Source organism: Papio anubis, chromosome 4 (genome assembly GCF_008728515.1).
Source record: "Papio anubis isolate 15944 chromosome 4, Panubis1.0, whole genome shotgun sequence".
Taxonomy (NCBI): domain Eukaryota; kingdom Metazoa; phylum Chordata; class Mammalia; order Primates; family Cercopithecidae; genus Papio; species Papio anubis.
In genome coordinates, this window is record NC_044979.1 from 168,770,029 (window position 1) to 168,794,573 (window position 24,545).

A 24,545-nucleotide genomic window follows, 5' to 3' on the forward strand; every position below is an offset into this window, starting at 1 on the left:
CCCTCTCTAAGTGTACCACTCTCCCAAAATTTTAACGTGTTAACCAACCCAGAAGCTCTTCAAACTCTGTTTGTTGTTCAGGGGTTATTTATGGAGGTTACATCATGTAGGCATGATTGATGATTAACTCAATCTCTAGTCCCTCTCTCCTTCCTGGAGGTTGGGGTGGAGAGGGTAGGGCCGAAAGTTCCAGGCTTTACTGATTATCAGGCTTGGTCTTTTTGGTGACCAGCCTCCACCCAAAAGCTATCCAGGGGCTCACCAAGAGTAGCCTCATTGAGGGGCGCGGTGGCTCACGCCTGTAATCCAAGCACTTTCGGAGACCGAGGCTGGCGGATCACGAGGTCAGGAGATTGAGACCATTCTGGCTAACACAGTGAAACCCCGTCTCTACTAAATATACAAAAAAAAAAAAAAAATTAGCCGGGTGTGGTGGCGGGCACCTGTAGTCCCAGCTACTCGGGAGGCTGAGGCGGGAGAATGGTGTGAACCCGAGAGGTGGAGCTTGCAGTGAGCCGAGATCACGCCACTGCACTCATGCCTGGGTGACAGAGCGAGACTCCGTCTCAAAAAAAAGAAAAAAAAACAGTAGCCTCATTGTAACTCCTATCACCCCTATTACTCAGGAAATTGCAGGGGATTTAGGAGCTCTGGGCAGGAACTAGACCAGATACTTTTCCATGATAACACAAAACCCTTAGCATAGCAATCATCATGATTTTAAATTCCTGGTCTGATTTGCGAATTCTCTGCCATCTCTGAGTCTTATTTCTAAGCTTGCTTTGTCTCTTCCAGTTGTGCTTGGCGTTGTCTGCCTTTCAGCATGCCTTGTAATTTGTTGTTAAAAGCTAGATATAACATATCAGGTCATGGGAGCTGAGATAAATGGCCCTTTAGGATAAGGTGTTATGTTTATCCGGCTAGAGTTAGGCTGTGTCAAATGTTTGCTGCAGTTGTAGGTGTCAGAGGCTTCAGTTTTATCTAGTGTCCTCATTTTTGTCTCCTCCATTGTCTTTGGGTTTTCCTAGAAATGCCTTCTTAAATGGAGTTGTAATCCACCATTTTTATACTACAGAGTCCTGTTGATGTGGTGGTAAGATACTGTGAAGGCAAAACATTCTACAATCTTATGATTAATTCCCAGAGTTTTCTTTAATGGGCCTGAGTCTCTGGGCTACGACCCTCAGAGAAGTTTCTTAGCTTTTGCTTTTTTCCTCCAGTCATGATAGACAGGAAGGCTAGAGGGGGCTGAGTTGTCTAACTGCCCTTCTGCTAGGTCAGTTTAGGCTCTGGTAATGTAATTCCCCTTGAAGACAGGTTTTTGTTACGGAACACTCTGGGCATATCTCAAAATGGTTACTTTTCCACTCCCACTGGCCAGTCAGGAATGTTTCTGTGGTCTTTACCATGAGAATTTGGTAGAGATTCTTGGAGTAAACCTCAAACAAGTGGGGGAGTATCCCACTAAGACTGAGTACCCAACAGTGTTTAACTCTCAAGCTAGTCCACACGTAACTCCAGCAATTAGTCAATTACAATTTAAGTTTTGCTCTGATTTCAGAGGCTTCTGGTCCCTGTAAACTGTGATTCTTTGCATTTGTCTATCTGTCTCTCAGTTTTTGCAATTTGCCCTGTGACTCAATTCACTAATACTAAAACAAAAAGAGTTGTTAATCTTCAATTTGTTCAGCTTTTCTCTTGTTGTGGGGAGTGGAGTGACAACTTTCAAGCTCTTCACATCTTGGGATAGACTGCATTTGCTTTTGTTTTGTTTTTTGTTTGTTTGTTTATTTTGAGACGGAGTGCAGTGGAGCGATCCCCGCTCACTGCAAGCTCCGCCTCCTGGGTTCCCGCTATTTTCCCGCCTCAGCCTCGCGAGTAGCTGGGACTACAGGCGCCCGCCACCACGCCCGGCTAATTTTGTTTTTCGTGTATTTTTAGTAGAGACAGGGTTTCACCGTGTTAGCCAGGACTGCATTTGTTTTTTAAAAATCTTTTTCCTAATGATATAAGTAAGGATATTTACTGTAGAATGTTTGGAAAGGAAACAAAATAAATATCATCTACTATCATCCAATCTGCAATAAGTCATAGTTAAGGTTTTGATATAGTTTTATTTTTAATATATATGTTTATATAAAAGAGTGCATGCGGCACATGAAAATAAGTATTGGATTTCCCCCATTTTCAGAGGCTATATCTGTAAATTCTCTAAAACTGTGGCTGAAAATATTTTCAACGTTGAATGTCTTTTATAAGAAATAGGATCCTAGATGAGTTCCCTTCAGATCGTTTAGGGCTGGTGGGAATTCTGCCAAGGGTCACATGAAAGGCAGGACTGTGACATCCTCTTTATGATCACCCTTGTGCCTAGCCTTAAAGGAGTATCAGCAAATGTTGGTTGACTTCATAGATGAAAAGGCTCATTTTTCCCATCTACAAAAAGTATGAAACATCCTCCTTCTCCCTTTCCTAGGAGGCCAGAAAGCTGAGCGTGAGATTAAATACTCAGTTAAAATAATTTAGGTAGTTAGTGTATTTTTTTCCTTCTCCTCCGAAAACATATTAACATTTCCATTTTAGTAGCTGTAATGTTTAGAATATACATACATTTTACTTGAAAGCTGCCACATAGTCTATTTTGGTTTTGGGTTTTTTTGTTTGTTTTTTCGTTGTTGTTGTTTTTTTTTTTGAGACAGAGTTTCGCTCTTGTCGCCCAGGCTGGAGTGCAATGGAGCAATCTCAACTCACTGCAACCTCCACCTCCCAGGTTCAAGCGATTCTCCTGCCTCAGGCTCCCAAGTAACGGGGATTACAGGCGCCTGCCACCACGCCCGGCTAATTTTTGTACTTTTAGTACAGATGGGGTTTCATCATGTTGGTCAGGCTGGATCTTGAACTCCTGACCTCAGATGGTCCATCTGCCTCGGCCTTCCACTGTGCTGAGATAACAGGTGTGAGCCACCGCGTCCGGCCTCATAGTCTATTTTAGAAGCTGACAGGCTGCAAATAACAGGTAGACAAATTAATGAAGAATATCCGTCTTTCTGCCTATCCCGAAACACGTTGATCAGTGGGGGGTCGAGGGAAGGGTAGGAGTATGCAGGAGAGACCCGCGGAGAAGAGGGGAGAATCTACAACGGATAATGTTGTAGATATTTACAACATTTACTCAATGGTAGGTATTTTTATCCTCGTTTTATTGGTTGGAGAATTATATCATGGAGGTTTATACAACTAACAAGTGGGGGAGCCGGGAGAGAACACATTCACTCTTTAGTTGATTCATTCATTCATTCAGTCAACACATTTTTGGGAGTCTTCAAAATGCCAGACACTATTCTATCCCCCGAGGACGCTTCAGTAAACAAAACAGCCCCAAATTCTTCCCCTATGGAGCTTTTTCGGCGAAGAGGGGATTGGTTAGGAGCTCACAATCGGCAGCAGATGCTTGTAAATAACCGGACTTTTTTGCATTCTCCTGCCGTGCCCCCGGCCCGGCCTCCGCCTCCGGCCCTGTTCCAGCCCCGCCCCCGGCTCAGGCCCAGCCCCCGACTTCTGCCCCGTCCCCGGCTCCGGTCCCGCCCACGACTCCCGCCCAGTGCCCGGCGCCGGCACGCCGCCTGCGCTCCCGGAGCGCTACTCGTAGGCCGGCGCTCGGCGCGCGCACTCACACTAAAGACGTTTCTTCCCGGCGGGGAGGAATCCCGCCGGCGAGCAGGAATCCCGCCGGCGAGCCGAACAGCTCCCCGAGCGCAGTCCGCGGACCGCCACCCGGCCAGGGCCGCTTTTGTCCCCCGCCCGCCGCCTATGTCCGAGAGGCCGCCCGCGGGGCGCATCCCGACCGCGAGCGTCCGGTCCCAGAGTCGGGTGTGGCTGGGGCCCGAGGCTGGCATCTCTCGGGAGCCGCAAGGCGAGAGCTGCAAAGGTAATGCGGCGTGGCGGGGACGCGGGAGCGGAGCGCGGGGCCAGCTGACTGGAGGGAAAACGCCGCCTCCCTGCAGCGGTTCCCGGAATCCCCTCCGGTTCCCTTTCGCTCTCCCCGACTCCTCCTCCTCCTCCCCTCCTCCTTCCGCGTCCTGAGGATGCGGCTCGTGCGCCCTTCCTCTCTCCCGGGGCCCCACCTGCGACCCCAGGATCCCTCCCGGGCCCTGCCCTGCGCCCTCCACGCGTCGCCTCTGCTGGGAGTCCGCTTTCGTTGCGCCCCTCCACGTCCCACCCCGCCCCACCAAGGATGCCCAGAACACCGGACACTTGCCACTGCAAGATGTGAGTCGTTGCTAAGTTTGAGGGTCACATTCCTCCAGGTCCACCCCGCCTTGCAAAACCGGCTCACCAGCCCAGTGCTCAGGTTCGGGATCTCCAGCCCGCCCCCTTGAGGTCCCCTGGGATTAGCGCCCCCTCGACCTGCGTCGTGGTCACAGACGGCACCGGGGCTGGAGTGGCCTACACCCCTCCGGATCCGCTGCGTGGAGGCAGGAGGGGGAAGGGGCGAGGGGACGTGGCCGCGGAGACACAAGGGTGTACCTTCCCAGGGTCGGAAAGGGAAGATACTGGGAAGATATTCCGCGAACACGGAAAGGCGATCGGCACTTGCGTTTCAACCCTGAGCAAATCAATCCGTTACACACAGTAGCGAGTTGACTCCATCAGCCCGTTTAAAAATTTGGTTAGCAGTGGTTTTATTGACTCTGAGTATTCCCACCTCCTTTCTTTTAACATTTTTTTTTCCTTGTTTTGTTTAGCAGGAAGTCTTAGAAACGAATATAGCATGTTTGGGCGTGGGTTAGTGGTGGGAAGTGCCGGAGCTGGCTCAGGGAGACGTGGGGTTTCCCGTGTGTGCTAACTAGCCCAGGGGCTAAGTCCCACTCCTTGCCAAGGTTTCTCAGTATCCTGTCCACTGACCCCCAATCCACCTGTGCAGACTTGAGGGGGTGAGGGGATAGCAGAGACCCTATCAAAATCTACCCTAAGGAAAATATCCAATAAACTCCCCTAGCAATTAGGGCATAGCTGATAAGGCTTGATCTGTTTGTCTCAGAAAATGAGTTGAACTTGTCAGTTCTATTGTTCATAAAGTTGTTTTCCACAATTTTAGATAATCAAAAATCTACATGACTCATTTTTCTTATATTTCCTCTAAAGTTTCTCATGTGTTTATTGAAAAGTTAAAGAAAATCTGATTTTGGTTCACATAATTTGACAATGGTGATTTGTTTAAAAGTCATTTCAAAAAGTATGAAAAGGATCATAACCCAAGAAGTACTATCTTAGAAGTGAAACATTTATTAAAATATCTATTACGTGGCTCACACTTGCACACTCAAAGCCACATTGGACTCATTTTTTCTGCTACCTTTATAAACCTTCAAACTGTTCAAGAGTCAATGGTATGTATCATCTTTGATTATCAATCATCATGTTTTGTTTTGTTTTGTTTTTGACAAAGTCTCGCTCTGTCGCCCAGGCTGGAGTGCAGTGACGCAATCTTGGCTCAATGCAGCCTCCCTCTCCTGGGTTCAAGTAATTCTCCTGCCTCAGCCTCTTGAGTAGCAGAGATTACAGGCATGTGCTACTACGGCTGGCTTTTTGTATTTTTAGTAGAGATGGGATTTCCACTGTGTTACCCAGCCAAGTCTGGAACTTCTGACCTCAAATGATCCACCTGCTTAGGCCTCCCAAAATGCTAGTATTACAGACTCAATCATCATGTTTTATCAAAGCTAAAACCCAGACTAAAATGCTGTTGCTTATAAGATGCACTTTCGTTTTATGTAATGAAGAAAAGACACTGTCAATCTTGCTATGTCATGCCACCAGAATGAAAGCATTCTGATTTTAGAAATGCTCAAATGTGAAAAGAAAATGTGCATGTTATAATTTGTGAAATGTTAGTGAGTTAGAGCAGAGCTTGACGGCACTGGCCCTGAGGGTCCTTCTTCTTCCTTTGGAAGAATGAAACTGGGGGGTATGCAATTCAGGGAAGAGTAAAGGAAAAACAAGTAGTTGGCAGAGGAGGTTGACAGACTTAGAGGTACAGAAAAGAGAAAATGAGGGAAAAAGAGAAGTGTGTATGATGGGGAGGAGTTCAGAGCCACCGCCAATTTTCTCTGGCCCCAACAGGAAAACAAGTTACCCCACAAACCAGGGTTTTACCATCTGGTACATGGGGATATCCATCAACATTGTCATTGGTTTTCATTTATTTGTTTTTAATTCTCAAGTTTAAAAAAAAAAAATTAAAATTCAAGTGTGTCTCAACCACCAGAACCTATAGTGAGAATTCTCTGTAACAAATAAGGAAGAAGAAAACTGATCCAGTCTTTGGTTTTTTTTAAAAAAAAAGAAAGAAAGAAACTGAATCGCAACATACTTTGCTTTTTTCTTTTCTTGCAAAGGAGCAGTGGGCTGTTTCTGCTGGATGAAGGTGAGTGAGATGGGGGAAGGTTCACTGGGCACCAACTTTCCGGGCTAGAGAAATTGCCCAGGCTTTACAGAACAAGCTGGAATCAGGTGCAGTTGTAAAAAGGAAGTCAAGGTTTCACTCTGCCATATCAGTAGGAGGTGCTAAAGCCAAACTAGCACCAGCAAAGTGAACAGAAATGGTAAGGGGGAAAAAAAGGAAAGGAAAGAACAACATGGCTTGCAAGGCGTCTTACTAAAAACAAAGAATTATGCTTGGAACAGAAGAAATTCATTACCATTGCCTTACACCATACAACAACTTGATAAAAATATAAATCCAGTAAAACAAACTCAAAGATGAGAAAATTGTAAATTGGAGATGAAAAGGAAGATTGCAGACCTAAAGGAAAATTGAAGACCATAAAAACATAGTGACAGAACAAATAAGTCAGGAGAAAGAACAGAAGAAATACTGCTGAAAATAAAAGTATTTTAATAGAAGAAAGCCCAGTAAGGAAGCCCAGTGAATTCAGCTGAAAAAGGACAAAGATTAAGAAGAAAGAAGCAATTGTGAAAGACAAAATACAATAAAGAATTGGGACCACTGGAGTCCAAGACATAGAGAAGTCAACAAATGGGACAGAAAATTCAAATAAAAATAAGTCCGAAGAAAGCTTCTTGAAATGAAGAAAAAACGGTCTGTAGGCCAAAGGAACATGCCATGTTCCAGAAAATGTCATATGGAATACAGAAGCACTAAGATAAACTACTTAAATTCGAAGAGAAAGAATTATTTAGGAATCTGAGAAGAAAAAGTAAAGGAGGGAAAAACAAAATCAAGCTGGCCTTAGACTTCAGTGCAGCACTACATGCCAGATTATGATGATTATGAGGGAACAGTTCCAAGGGAAAGAAACTTTTCGGGGCGCGGGGGAGGGGCAGGTATTTTTTTCCAGAAGAACAAAGGGAATTCAGCACCCATGAACTGTTTTTGGAAAAACAAAACTTGCTGGGTAATAAGATCCAGGAAATAGCAAATTAAGAGATAAATCAAAATAAAGAACTTAAAAGTAGAGAATGGTAAAAAGACTCTTGATGAGTATTTATTCTATTTAAATATAGAATTAATATATCTGTAGAAATTATGGGTAGGATAGAATGGGATTATAAAGCTAGACAAAAATATACAGCCAAAAAAAAAGAAGTCGGGGAGGAAGATGGAAGGAAATATGAGAATACCAATATTCTCTTCTTTCAAAGAATGGAATAGTAAATATGGTATAAAATTAAAAGGTGCTACGTGAATATGTAATGCTGTAGCTTTTAATATCTTTTGTAAGTTTTATTTAAAACCTTAGAGGGATATTGTAGGAGATTATACTTTCTTATGGACAAAAAAATTTAAATTTTAGCAACTCCTTTGACTTTATTTTAGTCTTTCCCCAAGTAACATTAAACAGAAACACTGTGTGTGTGTGTGTGTGTGTGTGTGTGTGTTTATGCATAGAAAGTTTTGTGGGATTATGTTCACCTAATGTTAATGATAGTAATCGTTTTTACAGAAGAAAAAAGATATTTGAAAAATAAACTAGAATCAAATATGCCAAGATGTTAACAATTGTTGATGCTGGATGATAGGAATAAGGATGAGTGTTACTTTCTTCTTTGTACTTTTTCATATTTTTCTAATTTCCAGAAAAAGACATGTAATTGTATTTGTCTAACATTTCTGAATCCAGTTCATTCATTATTCATTGCCTTCCTGGCAATATGCATCAGTCTGTGTGAGACAGAAGGAAAGACACAGCCATGCTTTCTACCAGGAGACTATGAGGCAGCGAGTTCCCGGAGGGTTTTGTCCATCTAGGAGGAGTTGAAATTCAAAGAATCACTTCAACCAATCCATCCATTTGATCTGGGTCTTGAAAATTGGCAGGGTTTGTCTGGTCTCAAGGTAAATGGCAGGTAGAGCTTTTCTTTCAGAATGGAGAAGGCCGGAGTGTCACAGGGTGAACCTGTGACAAAATTGGGGTTCAGCCTGGGAAACCACATAGGTTGTTGGCTTCGCACAAGAAGGAATTCAAGAGCAAGCTGACAGAATAAAGTGAAAGCAAATTTATTAAGAAAGTCAAGGAATAAAAGTGTGGCTACTCCATAGGCAGAGCAGCAGCATGGGCTGCTCCACTGAGTATACTTATGGTTATTTCTTGATCATATGCTAAACAAACGATGAATTATTCATAAGTTGTCTGTGAAAGGAGTGGGAGTTCCTGGAACTGAGGGTTCCTCACTTTTTTCGACCATATAGAGTAACTTCTGGATATTGCCATGGCATTTGCAAACTGTGGTGGCACTGGTGGGAGTTTCCTTTAGCATGCTAATATATTATAATTAGCATATAATAAGCAGCGAGGTCACTTTTGTCACCATCTTGGTGTGGCGGGCTTTGGCCAGCTTCTTTACTGCATTCTGTCTTATCAGCGGGGTCTTTGTGACCTCCTATTTTATCCTGTAACTAAGAATGCCTAACCCCCTGGGAATGCAGCCCAGCAGGTCTCAGCCTCATTTTACCCAGGAGCTACTCAAGATGGAGTCACTGTGGTTCCAACACCTCTGACAAGAGCAGGGCATGACCTGTCACCTGGAGCTCAGCAGGGCAGTAACTCCAGGAAAAACTGGAAAGGCTGATAGCCTTGACTTTAACCTAAGGAGCTTAGTGCATCGTCAGGCCACAGTGAGCTACAGACTGAGCGGACTACATAATTCGCAGGGCCCACCCAGAGCCAAATAAAAATGCAGGAGAAAGTACCACTAAAGGTACTAAAATATAAAGACTTTTCTTCCACAGTAATGTTTTTTTGTTTGCTATTTAATATCATTCTAAGTAAAAAAAAATAGGCTGGGCGCGGTGGCTCACGCCTGTGATCCCAGCACTTTGGGAGGCCAAGACGGGTGGATCACAAGGTCAGGAGATTGAGACCACCCTGGCTAGCATGGTGAAACCCCGTCTCTACTAAAAATACAAAAAATTAGCCGAGTGTGGTGGCGGGCTCCTGTAGTCCCAGCTACTCAGGAGGCTGAGGCAGGAGAATGGCGTGAACCCGGGAGGCGGAGCTTGCAGTGAGCCAAGATTGCGCCACTGCACTCCAACATGGGGGACAGAGCGAGACTCCGTCTCAAAAAAAAAAAATAAAAATAAAAACTTGAATTATTAGCATGAATATTGCAGTTCTTTATATTATGCAAAACCAGATTTAAATAAGAATGTTTAATTCATATATGGAATTATGAATTATACCAAGTTATACCATTAGGACTTTACAGCACATCTTGGGAGGTTCCCTCGAACTAGCCAGAAGGAGCAAACTGAAGCCAGACAGGAAGATTGCAAAGAGGGAGAGTCTCCACCAGGCACAAAGCCACCCGAAGGAGCCCTCCCTCAGGCACAGGGATACCGAGGGAGCTGGAGCAGATTCGTACAGGTCCCTGGGTCCCCTCTGCCCTGGTGACTCTAGGATGCGTGTACTTGCACCTGACTTCTAGGCATCCCCCTCCTGCTAGCTTCCCCTCGATCCAGCCTGGGGCAGGCTCTGGGGAAGTCAAGTCTTGCATCTCCCTTTCCCAAGCACCTACCATCCTAACCCACAGTGTAGTGGCCTCGTCCAAGGGTCTTTACATCTCTGCCTCAGACATGCTAGGTACCTGGGTCAAGAGTGACCCAGAGACTCATCCCTGCCAGACCCAACCTCCAGCCAGCTGCCCTCTGACTCCAGTCCATGGGGCGAGGCTGGAGTGCTGGCCCTGACCTCTCCAGCATCTGCACCAGGAGAGCTTCAGTGGAATGTGGTCCCAGTTGACGCCCCATGCCAACAGCAGCAGCAGTTAGACATAGAGAGAGAAGCCAGTCAGGGCCTGGGGTTCCTCTGCTGGGAGCCTAACCTGCAGGAGATGGGGAAGAATCCAAGGGTGAGCTGGGGCTCCTAGCACAAAACACACATTGAAAGATAAAATGGTTAAGAATTTCGGGACAGCCACAGGAGAGCCTTAAGCCAAGTGTAGGATCCTTCTAGCTGCAGGGCCCAGAGGGACTGAGACTAGCCATGCTTTAGGAAGACTGATCTATTTGTAGTCAGCAGGAGTTTTAAGGCGCTCCATTAATAATTTAGGCAGGATACCAAGATGGGATATTATATTTTCCAAGCAAGAAGAATCTAGTAATCAGGCATGTGGTTCCAAGTGAAGTATGGGTCACCAGAAAGCAAGGGAGGAAGCCATCCCCTGGCCCAGAGGGGGAGAATGGGACTTCTAAGTGTGTGTGTGTGTGTGTGTGTGTGTGTGTGTGTGTGTGTGTGTGTTTTCTCGGCTGCTGAAGAGACTGAGTGTTCCTGCAGATATATAACAAAGATGAAGATGTGCCACCATTGGAGACAAACGGAGGGACCAGAGGCCACATGTCAGAGGTCAGGTTAGGTGTACAAGTATAAAGGAGCTGCCCTGCATGGGCACGGTGGCTCACACCTGTAATCCAAGCACTTTGGGGGACTGAGGTCGGAGGATCACTTGAGCCCAAGAGTTCAAGACCAGCCTGGACAACATAGCAAAACCGCATCTCTAAAAAAAAAATACAAAAATTAGCCAGGTATAGTGGCACATCCCTGTAGTCCCAGCTACTTGGGAAGCCAAGGTGGGAGAATCACTTGAGCCCAGGAGGCAGAGGTTGCAGTGAGCTGAGATTATACCACTGCACTCCAGCCTGGGTGACAGAGTGAGGCCCTGTCTCAAAAAATAAAATGAAGAAGTTGCCCTTCTACAGTCTGGGTGTGGTGGTATCTAGGGGAATGTTCACAACTAGGCAACCCCTCTGCTGTGGAGTGATTATGGGAGATGACGTCACATCAAGATGCCTCAGCAGATGTTTCTCAATGGTTACAGTATTATGGGATTAGTTCCAGGCAGTCACGCTTGGATATCTCATGGGTGATGGAGTCTGTAGCAAGGCTGGAAATTTTGACTTGGAATCACTTCGATTTCTCTAAGAGAATACCCCAGGTTGGACCTGCTACTGTGGCAACAGAGAAGACTTAAAAATTACATTGTTTTTAGCTTGAACTTGGTCTTGTGAAGTCCTAATTAGGGAAGAGGAGTCAGTCTGGGGGTCTAGGGGAAAGCAAAGAGATAAAGCAGATAAGCTATAGGTCTACCTTGCTTCATGGTCTAGTACATACAAACAGAAAGAAGAAGCAGAGAAGCTATAGGTCTACCTTTCTTTATGGCCCAGGACATATGACCCTCCTGCACACATAACTCACAGTCTTCCTGCTTACCATCAAATGCTTCAACTTATCATCAAACATCTTGGCTGACAGAAGAATGCAAGTTAGCTCCCAGCTACCTTGGCATTGTCAGTCCTCCACGTAGCACTCTTCAGCCCAAATTGCATTTTATAAAGTCCCCAAAAGGCCTTTGTCTCCTGGCAATCACCTCCTCTCTTACTGACCTGCCCATTGCCCCCTTGCAATGTATTTTCCTACTTTCTCTAATAAATCTGCCTTTCTTGACCTAAACTGTCATGGTAAATTCTTCTTATGCCTGTGTCACCAGCCACAGACAGTCTACACAAGCCATGACAAGTCTGCGATTTCATGGTCTTTTTTTATTTTGATGATATTTCCCCAGTGTTTGGGGGACAGAAGAATGCCCACAATCTACAGGTCTTAGTCATGTGGTGGGGACAAAATATCCGAGAGAGAGAAGGAGCAAGATCTACTGGGGCTCCTTAAAATTCTTCTTGAAGAATTCCTTTCTCACCTGCGAATAGGGAAGACTTTCTGATTATGACTCCAAATTTAGAAGCTAAGAAAGAAAATACCTTTAAATCTGAAAACGTAAAACTCAAAAACTTCTGGGTGGTTTTTTTTTTTGGGAGGGGGTGTTTTTTTTTAAAACAGCACAAGCAACTCAAAGGGCAAGTGACAGACTGGGGAGAGAAGAAAAAGATGTGACTCATATCACAGTTTCCCTTCTACTTTAAAAAAAAGCTCCTGCAAACCAGTAAGAAAATAGCAACAGCTCAATGGAAACATTGCCAAAGTCACGAACAGTTAATGTGAAGGAAATACAAATCACTCTTAAACCTATGAAAAGATAAAGATGTTTGATCACACTCAGAGTAAGAGAAATACAAATTAATGTGAAAGACAATTTTTTGTTTATGAATTTGAGAAAAATCCAAGAACTTGATGATACACCTGTAAGAAGAGATGGCAGGGAAACCAAAATTCTCACACGTTACAGGTGGTTATATAAATTTGTACAGCCCCGAGGGTGGCTGGAGTGACAGTTTCTATCCAAATTACAGATGCATAGTTTCATTGCCAGGTCTCTTCTGTCTGCTTCTTCAGACCCACCTTCCCCTCTCCCCACTCGTTAGTTGGCCCAGGATCCTGTCTGGTAAGGATACAAACCCAGGCCCCTTGCCCTATGGCTTCTGGTTGTGTTCAGCCGATGGGGAGCCCCAAATGAGAGAAGTGAGGGACACAGTGAGGGATATTTATCCCTCAGCCTCCTGCCTGCACTGCCCTCTTGGTCTGGCTGTGTCTAGTGGTCTCATGTCATAGCTGCTCATATAGGAGTTTCTCCTTACAAACTGCAGTGTTGGCTCTTTCTCTTCCCCTTCCTGCCCAGAGTGATTTATAGCCATCAATGTTGTGAGCTACAGATTCTCAACTCTCCCTTCTGCAGGCCCAGAGTGGTCACAGCCCTCAATGTTGTGAGCTACAGGTTCTATACCCTCCCTTCTGCAGGCCCAGAATGGTTATAGCCCTCAATGTTGTGAGCTGCAGGTTCTGTACTCTCCCTCCTGGGGCCCAGAGTGGGCACAGCCCTCAATGTTGTGAGCTGCAGGTTCTCTACTCTCCCTCCTAGGGCGCAGAGTGGTCACAGCCCTCAATGTTGTGAGCTGCAGGTTCTATATTCTCCCTTCTGCAGGCCCAGAGTGGTCACAGCCCTCAGTGTTGTGAGCTGCAGGTTCTATACCCTCCCTTCTGCAGGCCCAGAGTGGTCACAGCCCTCAATGTTGTGAGCTACAGGTTCTCGACTCTCCCTTCTGCAAGTCCAGAGTGGTCACAGCCCTCAATGTTGTGAGCTACAGCCCTTAATGTTGTGAACTACAGATTCTGGACTCTGCCTTCTGGGCCCCAGAGTGGTCACAGGCCTCAATGTTGTGAGCTGCAGGTTCTATACTCTCCCTTCTGGTTTGCCTACAGCCTGCTCACACATTTGTAAATACAGTCCTGCACCCCCTAATGATGTCTTGGGCAAAGATGGACTCTTTATATGACAGTGGCCCCATAAGATTATACCATATTTCTACTGTACCTTTTTTGTGTCTAAATATGTTCAGATACACAAATGCCACTGTGTTGCAACTGCCTGCAGTATTCAGCACAGTACCACGCTGGACAGATTTATAGCCTAGGAACAATAGGCTATACCGTATAACCTAGATGTGTAGTTGGCTACGCTATCTAGGTTTGTCTAAGTATACTCTATGATATTCACACAATGAAATAGCCTAACAATGAATTTCTCAGAACATAGCACTGTTCACAGTTGCAAAGATATGGAATCAACCTAAGTGTTCATCAACAAATGATTGCATAAAGAAAATGTGGCTAGGTGTGGTGCTCACATCTGTAATCCCAGCACTTTGGGAGGCCAAGGCAAGAATCCAGGAGTTTGAGATCAGCCTGGGCAATATAGTGAGACCCCGTCTCTAAAAAAAAATTTTTTTTTTAATTAGCCGGTGTGTGGTGACACATGCCTGTAGTCCCAGCTACGTAGGGGGACAGGTGGGAGGATTGCTTGAGCCTGGGAGGTTGAGGCTGGAGTGAGCCATGATTGCACCACTGCACTCCAGGCTAGGCAACACAGCAAGACCCCGTCTCAAAAAAAAAAAAAAAAAAAAATTACATATATATATACACACACAGTATATTCAGCCATAAAAAAGAATGAAATTATGTTTTTTGCAGCAACATGGATGGAACTGAAGGCCATTATCTTAAGAGAAACAACTCAGAAACAGTCAATACCACCTGTTCTTATAAGCGGGAGCTGTTAATAAATAATGTGCACACATTGACATACAATGTGGAATAATAGTCATTACTGCCTGAGAAGGGTGGATTGGCGTGTAGGGAGTTAAGGAATGAGAAATTACTTAATGGGTATAATGTATACTATTCAGGTGATGGGTATACTAAAAGCCCAAATTTCACCACTATGCAATATATCTATCTAACAAAACTGCACTTGTACCCTTTAAATGTATTTTTTAAAAGTGTCTATCCTAATTTGAATGAGGTGTTTCCTGCCAGAACCCTAACTGATACGTCATTTGTCTAACAGCTCTACTTCTGGAAATTTTCCCACACTTAAACTGGCACATGTACAAAATGAAAGAGATTTCCTTGCAGGAGACTGGAAATAATTCAAATGTCTATAGTAGGGGTGCTAATTATATAAATAATGGTGTGTCTATAGAGTAGAACTCTATCCAGCTATTTTAAAAAACAAGGATAGAAAGATCTTCCAAATATATTTTTAACTGAAAAAAGCAGGGTGGAACAGGGACTATACATGCTATCTCTTGTCTAAAAGATGGGGAAATTAGAAATATGCGTTTGTTTTTGCTTATGTGTGGAGACACTCTGAAGGATTCACAAAAGAAAAAAAAGTAGTTTTCTAAAGGGAGTAAGACTTTTCACTATTTTTTTTTTCTTTGTATGCTTAAAATTGTTGAACCCAATGACTGTTGCCTGTTCAAAAGTTAAATTTAAAATTCCTCCCTGACTAGGTGGGGGATTGGGCCCAGAAGTTGAGACCAGGCTCACTTGAATAAATGGGGTAAATGATCCAGTTCCCGGAGCTAGGAATTTTACTGTTCCTTACAGGTCTCTCCTTGTCTTGTTTTTGCTCCCATTTTTATATTTGCAATTTAATTAGACACTTCAGAATTTTAATCACCTAATGTTGATTTCAGATGTAAAAGTCAAGAGAAGACTCTAAAAATAGCAAAGATGCTTTTGAGCCAGAATGCCTTCATCGTCAGACCGCTTAATTTGTTTCTCATGGGTGAGTGCTGCTTTTTATCTTAGCTCTTATAGAAGCAAGCTGTGATGCCATCCTCATGGAGACCCTGGCAGGAAGTAGCAAACTAATTTCCCTGACTAGAGGACCCAGTTCCAGCCTGCCTAGCGTCAGGAGTTAAGTGGAAAGCAGATAGGAAACCTACACTAGTGGTTTAGATTCAGTGTAATTTCCTGTCCTGTTGTTAATTTTCAGAAAACAAATGAGTGACTTAAGGCAATAATAATTGGGACTATGCTCGCCTATAATTTGAAGAGTAATTTCTCCTAACACCCTTTCTTCCTCCCCAATCTTTGATAAATGTCTTTTAACTCTAAAGTTGATTAATTAGTAGCATGCTTATTCATATTCTGAGAATGTTTCTAGGATGGACAATTGCTTCTGAGGACACGCCCTCAGCCAGCCCAAGTACTTCAACAAAAACAAGGAAATTATTTTGGTGTTAAAGATCTCGTGTGTGGCCGGGTGCGGTGGCTTACGCCTGTAATCCCTGCACTTTGGGACGCCGAAGCAGGTGGATCACGAGGTCAGGAGATCAAGACCATCCTGGCTAACATGGTGAGCCGAGATGGCGCCACTGCACTCCAGTCTGGCTAACATGGTGAGCCGAGATGGTGCCACTGCACTCCAGTCTGGACGACAGAGCGAGACTCTGTCTCAAAAAAAAAAAAAAGTTCGTGTGTGTGTGTGTGTGTGTGTGTGTGTTTTGAGACATAGTTTCACTCTGTTACCCAGACTGGAGTACAGGGTGTGATCTCAGCTCACTGCAGCCTCCACCTCCTGAGTTCAAGCAATTCTCCTGCCTGGGCCTACCACGTAGCTGGGATTACAGGCACCCACCACCATGCCCAGCTAATTTTTGTATTTTTAGTAGAGACAAGGTTTCACCATGTTGGCCATGCTGGTCTCAAACTCCTGACTTCAAGTGATCCACCCGCCTTGGCCTCCCAAAATGCTGGGGTTACAGGCGTGAGCCACTGCGTCCAGCCTTTTTTTTTTTTTTTTTTTTTGAGACAGGGTCTCTCTCTGTCACCGAGGCTGGAATGCAGTGAGCGATCTCAGCTCACTGCAGCCTCCGCCTCCTGGGTTCAAGCAATTCTCCTGCCTTAGCCTCCCAAGTAGTTGGGACTACAGGTGTGCACCCCCACACCCAGCTAATTTTTTGTATTTTTAGTAGAGACAGGGTTTTGCCGTGTTGGCCAGGCTGGTCTCGAATCCTGACCTTGTGTGATCCACTCACCTTGGCCTCCCAAAGTGCTGGGATTACAGGCATGAGCCACGGCACCTGGCCCCAAATATATGTTTAAGTGGAAAAAGCAGGGCAGAACAGGGACCGTACATACTGTTGTTAGTGTCAGCTCCCAAATGGATCTTAGCTCAGATCACAGTCCTTGCACCATGTGCTGCTGGCACCAATGTAGAATAAAAACCATCTATGTGGACATTTTTTTAGTACAAGAAAAGTCTCAATCTGATACCAATAAATGTGTGTTAAAGAATTCCAGACTTAGAGTAATCATTGCAAGTTGAGCCCAGATAAAACTGTTGCCTCTCTAATGTGTTTTCTTCCTTCTAGTGTGTATCAGCCTCGTGTTTGGCATTTCACATGATTTGCCTGGTAAGAGATGTTTTTTGTCTTCACTAAATTTTGTATAAGAGTGAAAGTGTTGGGGCAGCCTTTCAGAGGTATAAAATGTGGGATATTTGATTTCTGATTGTACATCTGTTACCAATTTTATTGGGATTCTTTCTCTGTAAAAGGAGCTAAAATGAGCTAACTCTGGTTTTTTGAGAGATACAAAACTAGTCTAAGAAATGAACACTAGAGATCATTTTTAAACTTCTTTAAAGAATATTCAAACTCTTAATAATCTCACTAATAGAAGAACGAGGAGACACAGACTGTGCCAAACAAAAGATGGCCCAGAAATACTTGCTCTTTAATTTACATTCTTCCACCCTGATGGTTCCAGACAAAGGACGATAATCTTTTTTAACTAAACTTCTTGCTACATATATAAATCTGTCCACAAAACTTCATTAAGCATTAAATATGGGTCCAACCTTGCGCTAAGCGTTGGTTGGGGTTGAAGAGTTGGCAATCAAGAAACAAAGGCCTGGGTCCTAACCACAGGAAACTTAGATGATCTTTAACAATTTAACCATATAAGGCAGAATTTGGCAAGTGTGGCTTTAATGTTTTATTTATCACTGCCACTTCCCACCTGCATGACATTGTATAATTCAATTCAGTGTCACAGTCTGTAAAATGAGTCTCTTCTTAGTGCCTACTTCAGCATTGTTATGGGGCTTAAATGCTTACAAAGGGCCAGTCTGGGCTCATGTTATACTCCCCTGCTCTCTGTGATCCAGGGAATAAGTATGCTGGGGAATCCAGAGGAATGAAAATTTGCAGTGGGCTGAGCTACTTAAGGAGGATTTCATGGAGGAGCTGGGAGCTGAGTTGAGAGAACGGCTTGGGGAGGGAGAATGGGTTGGGGAGAATGAAAGGAAGTGCACCACCTGGGCTGGGATGGCCTGGGTTATTTTGGTCCAGTGAACCATGGAGGGACAGTCCAAGGGCATTGGAGAAGCCCTTCTGTCCAGACTCTGCTTACACAGTGCACAGTTCCTGTTTCCTACACTTGCCTGCCCTGACAATATGTTGTTCGTGAATTAACTTATTAGTTCATTTCCCATGTCCTGTAGACTTCCTGTTTTCAAGACCCAAGGCTCTCTGGAGGTGTTATCTGCCAGAGGTGTGGGTTCTAGATCCCAAGAAATGACTGAACAGTGACCAGAATACAACTGTGGGTTCCAAATTTCAATGCCTTTCTTTCCTTCTTCTCTTTAGATTACACAAGTGAATCTTGCACTTTTAAGATATCATTGCGAAATTTCCGGTCCATCTTATCATGGGAATTAAAAAACCACTCCATTGTGGCAACTCGCTATACATTGCTGTATACAATCATGAGGTTGGTTTGATATTTCATTTTCTCTTGGTAAACATATTATTGTTCTGTTATATGGGGAGTGGAAGAAGAGATGATCTTTTCTCTCTCTCTGCCTCTCCCTCTCTCTTTTCCTGTCTACCTCTCCTTCTCTCTGCGTTTCTTATTCAGAGCCTTAAAAGGCCAAAGGCAAAACACAATCACACATCCATTTTTAATTAAATTGAATACTTTAATAATCCACATTTATTTTGACAAAGCTTGTATGTGTCATCAAATTCAATTTCTACAGCTCAGAACCTCACATACAAAATAATTCTTGTGTATGGGTTAGGCAATGATTTCTCTATTTCAGTCAGTCTGAATGTTTAAAAGTCCCATTATCTGAGGACAGGAATCCAAAGGTCTTTTGACCAGGTTGATGGTTTATGTTCACTTTTCTTTACTCTGTTGGGACACCAGAAACTGCCTGGCCTAGTCTGGGACAGGCCTGGGTGCAAAGTCTGGTTTGGTCACTAACCAGCTTGACACTTGGCACAGAGTTCAGCCCCTAAGCGAATGCCTCTGCTGAGAGGTTGCTGCAAGGATTCATGACATAATGGTTGGAGTCCTGTTTGTCTTTCTTCTTCCCACGCCTACCAATCTTAGAAGTCATTGCTTTGATCTAGCAACCCCTTGGAGTGTCCTTTTGTTGGTTATTTATTTGGCCTAGAGCTGCTGCCGCTCCTGCTTACTGACTAAGCCAGTGGAAGACCTCTTGTGAGTTTCTATTTGGTGCCTGCTAAAGTCTTAAAAGTTTTTCTCTGCATTGAGTGGTCACATGTATCATCCAACTAACTGAAGCTTGGTAGATGAGATGTCTGCGCTGTCCCTGAAATAGACCAGGTCTGACTTAGGACTGGATCATCTAGTCTTAGCCAGAGAGGGAGGGGGTCTCAGGGAAGACATTCATGATTGTCCCATAGAGGGAGGGAGATCTGAGGCCTCCACCATGAGGGCCCAAGTTTCATTCATTCATTTACTCATCCGGCAAATTTTACTGAGCACCTGTTACCTGTCAGGGGGTCCAACTGTGAACCAAAGTCCTTGCCCTCCTGGAGCAGATATTATGTAAATGGAGACATGAGTAAACAAAGGTATAGTGTGACAGGTGTGGGTAAATGCTACGATCAAGAAGAGAGAGAGGGATTGAAAGTGCAGGGGTGGGGAGGGTATAAGATGTTCCATTTTCAATAAGATGGTTGGGAAGATCACTTAGTACAGTGATATTTGAGCAGAGCCCTAAAGGAAACAATGAAGTAAGGCACCCGAAAATAGACTCTCATTACGTCAATGTTCACACTTTCCTTTTTCCATTTTTTTCTTTCCAAAGTAAACCAGAAGATTGGAAGATAGTTAAGAACTGTGCAAATACCACAAGATCATTTTGTGACCTCACAGATGAGTGGAGAAGCACACACGAGGCCTATGTCACCCTCCTAGAAGGATTCAGCGGGAACACAACCTTGTCCAATTGCTCACGCAATTTCTGGCTGGACATAGACAGTGAGTTTATCTCTGTTTCTCCACTTTGTCCCCATCATCAAGATCATTATCATTTGCTATTCTGTGAAATAGGAGGTCTGCAAAGGTGTTTTAGACCTGGGGCTGGGCTCACCTCTTGGCCCTGCCACTTCCTAGCTCTGTATCCGTGGACTGCTTTGCCTCTCTGAGCCTTGGTTTTTTTAATCTGAAAAGTGGAATGATAACTTGTGCTTTGCATATTCGCCCAGTGCCTGTATAAGGCAGTAGGAGCTGCTGTTTTTCGGTTTCATAGCCGGACAGGAAGTGTGGAGCCAGGTTCAGGTGGGCTGGATCTAGCTCTCCCACCTCTTTGGCCCAGTATTTTCTTTCTTTCCTTCTTTTCTTTTCCCTTTCTTTCTTTCTTTCTTTCTTTCTTTCTTTCTTTCTTTCTTTCTTTCTTTCTTTCTTTCTTTCTTTCTTTCTTCTTTCTTTCTCTTTTTCTTTCTTTCTTTTCTTTTCTTTCTTTCTTTCTTTCTTTCTCTTTTTCTTTCTTTCTTTCCCTCCCTTCCTCCCTCCCTTCCTTCCTTCCTTCCTTCCTTCCTTCCTTCCTTCCTTCCTTCCTTCCTTCCTTCCTTCCTTCCTTCCTTCCTTTCTTTCTTTCTTTCTTTCTTTCTTTCTTTCTTTCTTTCTTTCTTTCTTTCTTTTCTTTCTTTCTTTCTTTCTCTTTCTTTCTTTCTTTCTTTCTTTCTTTCTTTCTTTCTTTCTCTCTCTCTCTCTCTCTTTCTCTCTTTCTCTCCTTCTGTCTTTCTTTTTTTGTTTTTTTGAGATGGAGTCTCACTCTGTCACCTAGGCTAGAGTGCAATGGTGCGATCTCGGCTCACTGCAACCTCCACCTTCCGGGTTCAAGCGATTCTCCCACCTCAGCCTCCAGAGTAGCTGGGATTACAAGCACACACCATCACGCCTGGCTCATTTTTTGTACTTTTAGTAGAAATGTTCCACCATGTTGGCCAGGCTGGTCTCGAACTCCTGACCTCAAGTGATCCGCCTGCCTCAGTCTCCCAAGGTGCTGAGATTACAAGCATGAGCCACCACACCTGACCCCAGTGTTTTCTTGATACAGCAACTCCACCCCCACATTATAACCCAATAGTTCTTTTGTGTGTGAACACCCAAGTGTGCATGCACCTAGGACCCAAAGCTCAGAGGAGAAGACTAGAACCGAAGAACAGGTCTACCCCTTCTTTCTTTCCCTATGACTCAAGTCAGCTCCCTAAGGCACTGTGTTAACAGCTCCAGCTCTGTTACTTTTTCAATTTCCCACTTTACAACGAGTTTCCAAGAGAACCATTTGGTCTCAGCTTCCTGTTGTAGGCTAGGCGGGTGTGCACGTGCTCATACATGCTTAGCAAAGTAGTAAGGATGACTACTACTTTGTTGCCACTGTGGCAAACAATTCAGATATGACATTTGCCAGATTTGTGTGCATGTTGATGTATGTGTATAAACAGACATCTGTGTGTACACACAGAAAAGAAAGAAAATCAGAATTTGTAGTTCATGGTATTTGGGTTGTTAAAGAATGCATATTAAAGTAACAATGAGATATGTTTCATGACTCAAATGATAAATATGAAAAATACGTAAATATCCAGGCTTAGAGAATGCATATTAAAGTAACAGTGAGATATGTTTCATGACTCAAATGATAAATATGAAAAATACATAAATATCCAGGCTTAGAGGGAATACAAAGAGCTTGCTTTGGCATGGTCCATCTGAAGTAATTGACAGCATGTATTAAAAACCTTAACATGTGCTTACTCTAATCCAGAATTCTTTAGTAACTTGTCCCAAAGAAATTATTAAGGCCGGGCACGGTGGCTCACACCTGTAATCCCAGCACTTTGGGAGGCCGAGAGCAGTGGATCACTTGAGCTCAGGAGTTCAAGACCAGCCCGAGCAACGTGGCGAAACCCTATCTCTACATTAAAAAAGAAAGAAAGAAAAAAAGAGAGACAGAGAGAGAGAGAGAGAGAGAAAGAAATTATGAAGGAGAAATGCAAAAATGTAGTTCGAAGAATATCCCATGATACATTAAGTCTTTAATAAAAATCAGAGACAATTTAAATGTTCAAAACAGTGAATCAGTTAAATCATGATACAGTCACTTAGTGGAATAGCATTAGCAATGAAAAGTTATGATGTAAATCAGGTCTTGGCGGATTTTCTATACGGGGCCAGAGAAGAAGCACTTTAGACTTTGTGGGCCACGTATGGTCTCAGTCACATGTTCCTGTCTGTTTTTGTTTTCTGAACAGTGTCTTTTGAACCGCCAGAGTTTGAGATTGTTGGTTTTACCAACCACATTAATGTGATCGTGAAATTTCCATCTATTGTTGAGGAAGAATTACAGTTTGATTTATCACTCGTCATTGAAGAGCAGTCAGAGGGGATTGTTAAGAAGGTAAGTGGCTTCTCCTGTTAGGATCAAAACAGTTCTGAGTGGGTAGTCAATGCACTTGACTGTCTGTTTGGAAAGGAAATTTGCAGTTGAACAATTAAAGCTGAAAGGTCAGGCTTCTGTGTGGTCTGACCTTAGGGAAGAAGTCACTATAGTTCATTCACTATATTGATCTAAACCTGCAGCACAGTCTTCTTTAAAAGAATAAACCACAGCTGGGCGTGGTGGCTCACGCCTATAATCCCAGCACTTTGGGAGGCCGAGGTGGGCAGATCACCTAAGGTCAGGAGTTTGAGACCAGCCTGGCCAATATGGTGACACCCAATCTATACTAAAAATACAAACATTAGCCGGGTCTGGTGGCAAACACCTGTAATCCCAGCTACTCCAGAGTCTGAGGCAGGATAATCGCTTGAACCTGGGAGGCAGAGGTTGCAGTGAGCCGAGGTTGCACCATTGCGTTCCAGCCTGGGCAACAGAGCAAGACTCCGTCTCAAAAAAAAAAAAAAGAATAAGCCACATGTACAACATAAAGGAACACACAGGAGAGAGGGTGTGGGAGGGAGATGCAGAGTACAGCCAAATTTCAGTGAGCCCTGGAGAGATTTCTTTGAAAAGGAGGGTTTAGCTGAGCCACCTGTGAAAAGCATCTGTTGCTGCCTGTCTGGCCGTCACACACAGTAAGGAAGTGGCTCTTCTGGCAGTTCTTTTTTTGAGACGGGAGTCTCGCCGCTGTGTCACCAGGCTGGAGTGCAGTGGCGCGATCTCGGCTCACTGCAAGCTCCCGCCTTTGGTTCACGCCATTCTCCTGCCTCGGCCTCCGAGGTAGCTGGGACTACAGGCGCCCGCCACCGCCCGGCTAGTTTTTGTATTTTTAGTAGAGACGGGGGTTTCACCGTATGTTGGCAGGATGGTGCCGATCTCACCGTGACACTCTATGCTAAGGATGAAGCGAGCCCTGCGCCAAACCTCTTCAGTTCTGTCTCATGAATTTCTTGCCGAAGGGACCTGACTGTCAGTAACCTTAGGGTAATCTGGTATCAGACAGACCTGGATCTTCAATTTTTGTTGTCCCAGTCCCTCCGAATGCAGGAATAAGTGGAAATGGACAAATTGCTCTCACTGGTATAGCAGCAGCTTGTCTGTAGAGCCCTTTGCCAAGTAGAAAACCCTTGCAAGTAAGACCAGCCTGAGAGATAATCAGGGTAGATGCATTTCAGGCAGAGGGCACAGGAAGTTCAAAGGTTCTGAGGCTGGAGTGGGCCCGGTGTGTTTCAGCAGCAGCAGGGAGAGGTGGCTGAACTGGAGTAACCAAGCAGGAGGTGAGGGGGAGGTGAGGTCAGAGGGTAAATGTGGCTGGACCTGGTAGGAGTTTGTGGGTCTGGGTCTTCTGAGTGTGATGGAAGCCCCTGGAACCCAAGGCTTAACAGGGCATCCTGGCTGGGCTGTTAAAAATAGACCATAGGGGCAAAGATGGGAGTTAGGAGACCAGTTAAGACACAGTCAGGGTGGCAGTCACTTAATAGGCAGTAACAAATTATATGATTATTATCATGTTTCTTTTAATATCAACATGGATTATAATCAATACTCTAGGAAAAGGAGCAAAAATGGGGGGAAAATAAGTTTATGTGGCCTAAGGACTATGTGAAGTATCATTAAATCTCCTGTTTCAATCATGTCTCATTTGTGTTCACCCCATAAGCAACTAACTCTATGTTTTAGATTATGATTCCTAAAATAAGAGACTGATGCTTATTAGGATACTGACTACTCTGTAAGAGGAAAAACTGTAGTTAATAGACACCTTCTTCGTGAAGAAAATAGCCTTTAAATTAAATCAAGAAAAAAAAAGCTACTAGTATAATCCAAGCAACAGATGGTGGTGGCTTGGACCTTGATAGTAGAGGGGTAATGAGTAGTGAGAAGCCATCAAATTCTGCATATATTTTGGAGTTTTGTTTGCTTGTTTGCTTGTTTGTTTTTGAGACAGAGTTTCACTCTTGTTGCCCAGGCTGGACTGCAATGGCACGATCTCGGCTCACTGTAACCTCCGCCTCCCAGGTTCA

The 24,545-nt window shown here is 44.2% G+C and overlaps 1 protein-coding gene across 8 annotated transcripts in view; it reads left to right on the forward strand.

Moving 5' to 3' along the window:
- The first annotated feature begins 3,589 nt into the window (after window positions 1-3,589).
- The window catches only part of IFNAR2 (interferon alpha and beta receptor subunit 2), a 36,189-nt gene continuing 15,233 nt past the window's right edge, over window positions 3,590-24,545 (forward strand). For 2 of the 8 annotated variants that reach the window (XM_021935116.2, XM_021935113.1), the window contains exons 1-6: window positions 3,610-3,928; window positions 15,449-15,540; window positions 17,132-17,173; window positions 18,410-18,533; window positions 19,882-20,054; window positions 22,334-22,479. In XM_021935116.2, the coding sequence (XP_021790808.1) occupies window positions 15,486-15,540; window positions 17,132-17,173; window positions 18,410-18,533; window positions 19,882-20,054; window positions 22,334-22,479 (540 nt within the window). In that variant the 5' untranslated portion in view covers window positions 3,610-3,928; window positions 15,449-15,485. The other 6 variants (XM_021935115.2, XM_021935114.2, XM_021935111.2 and 3 more) reach the window with 5 other exon arrangements.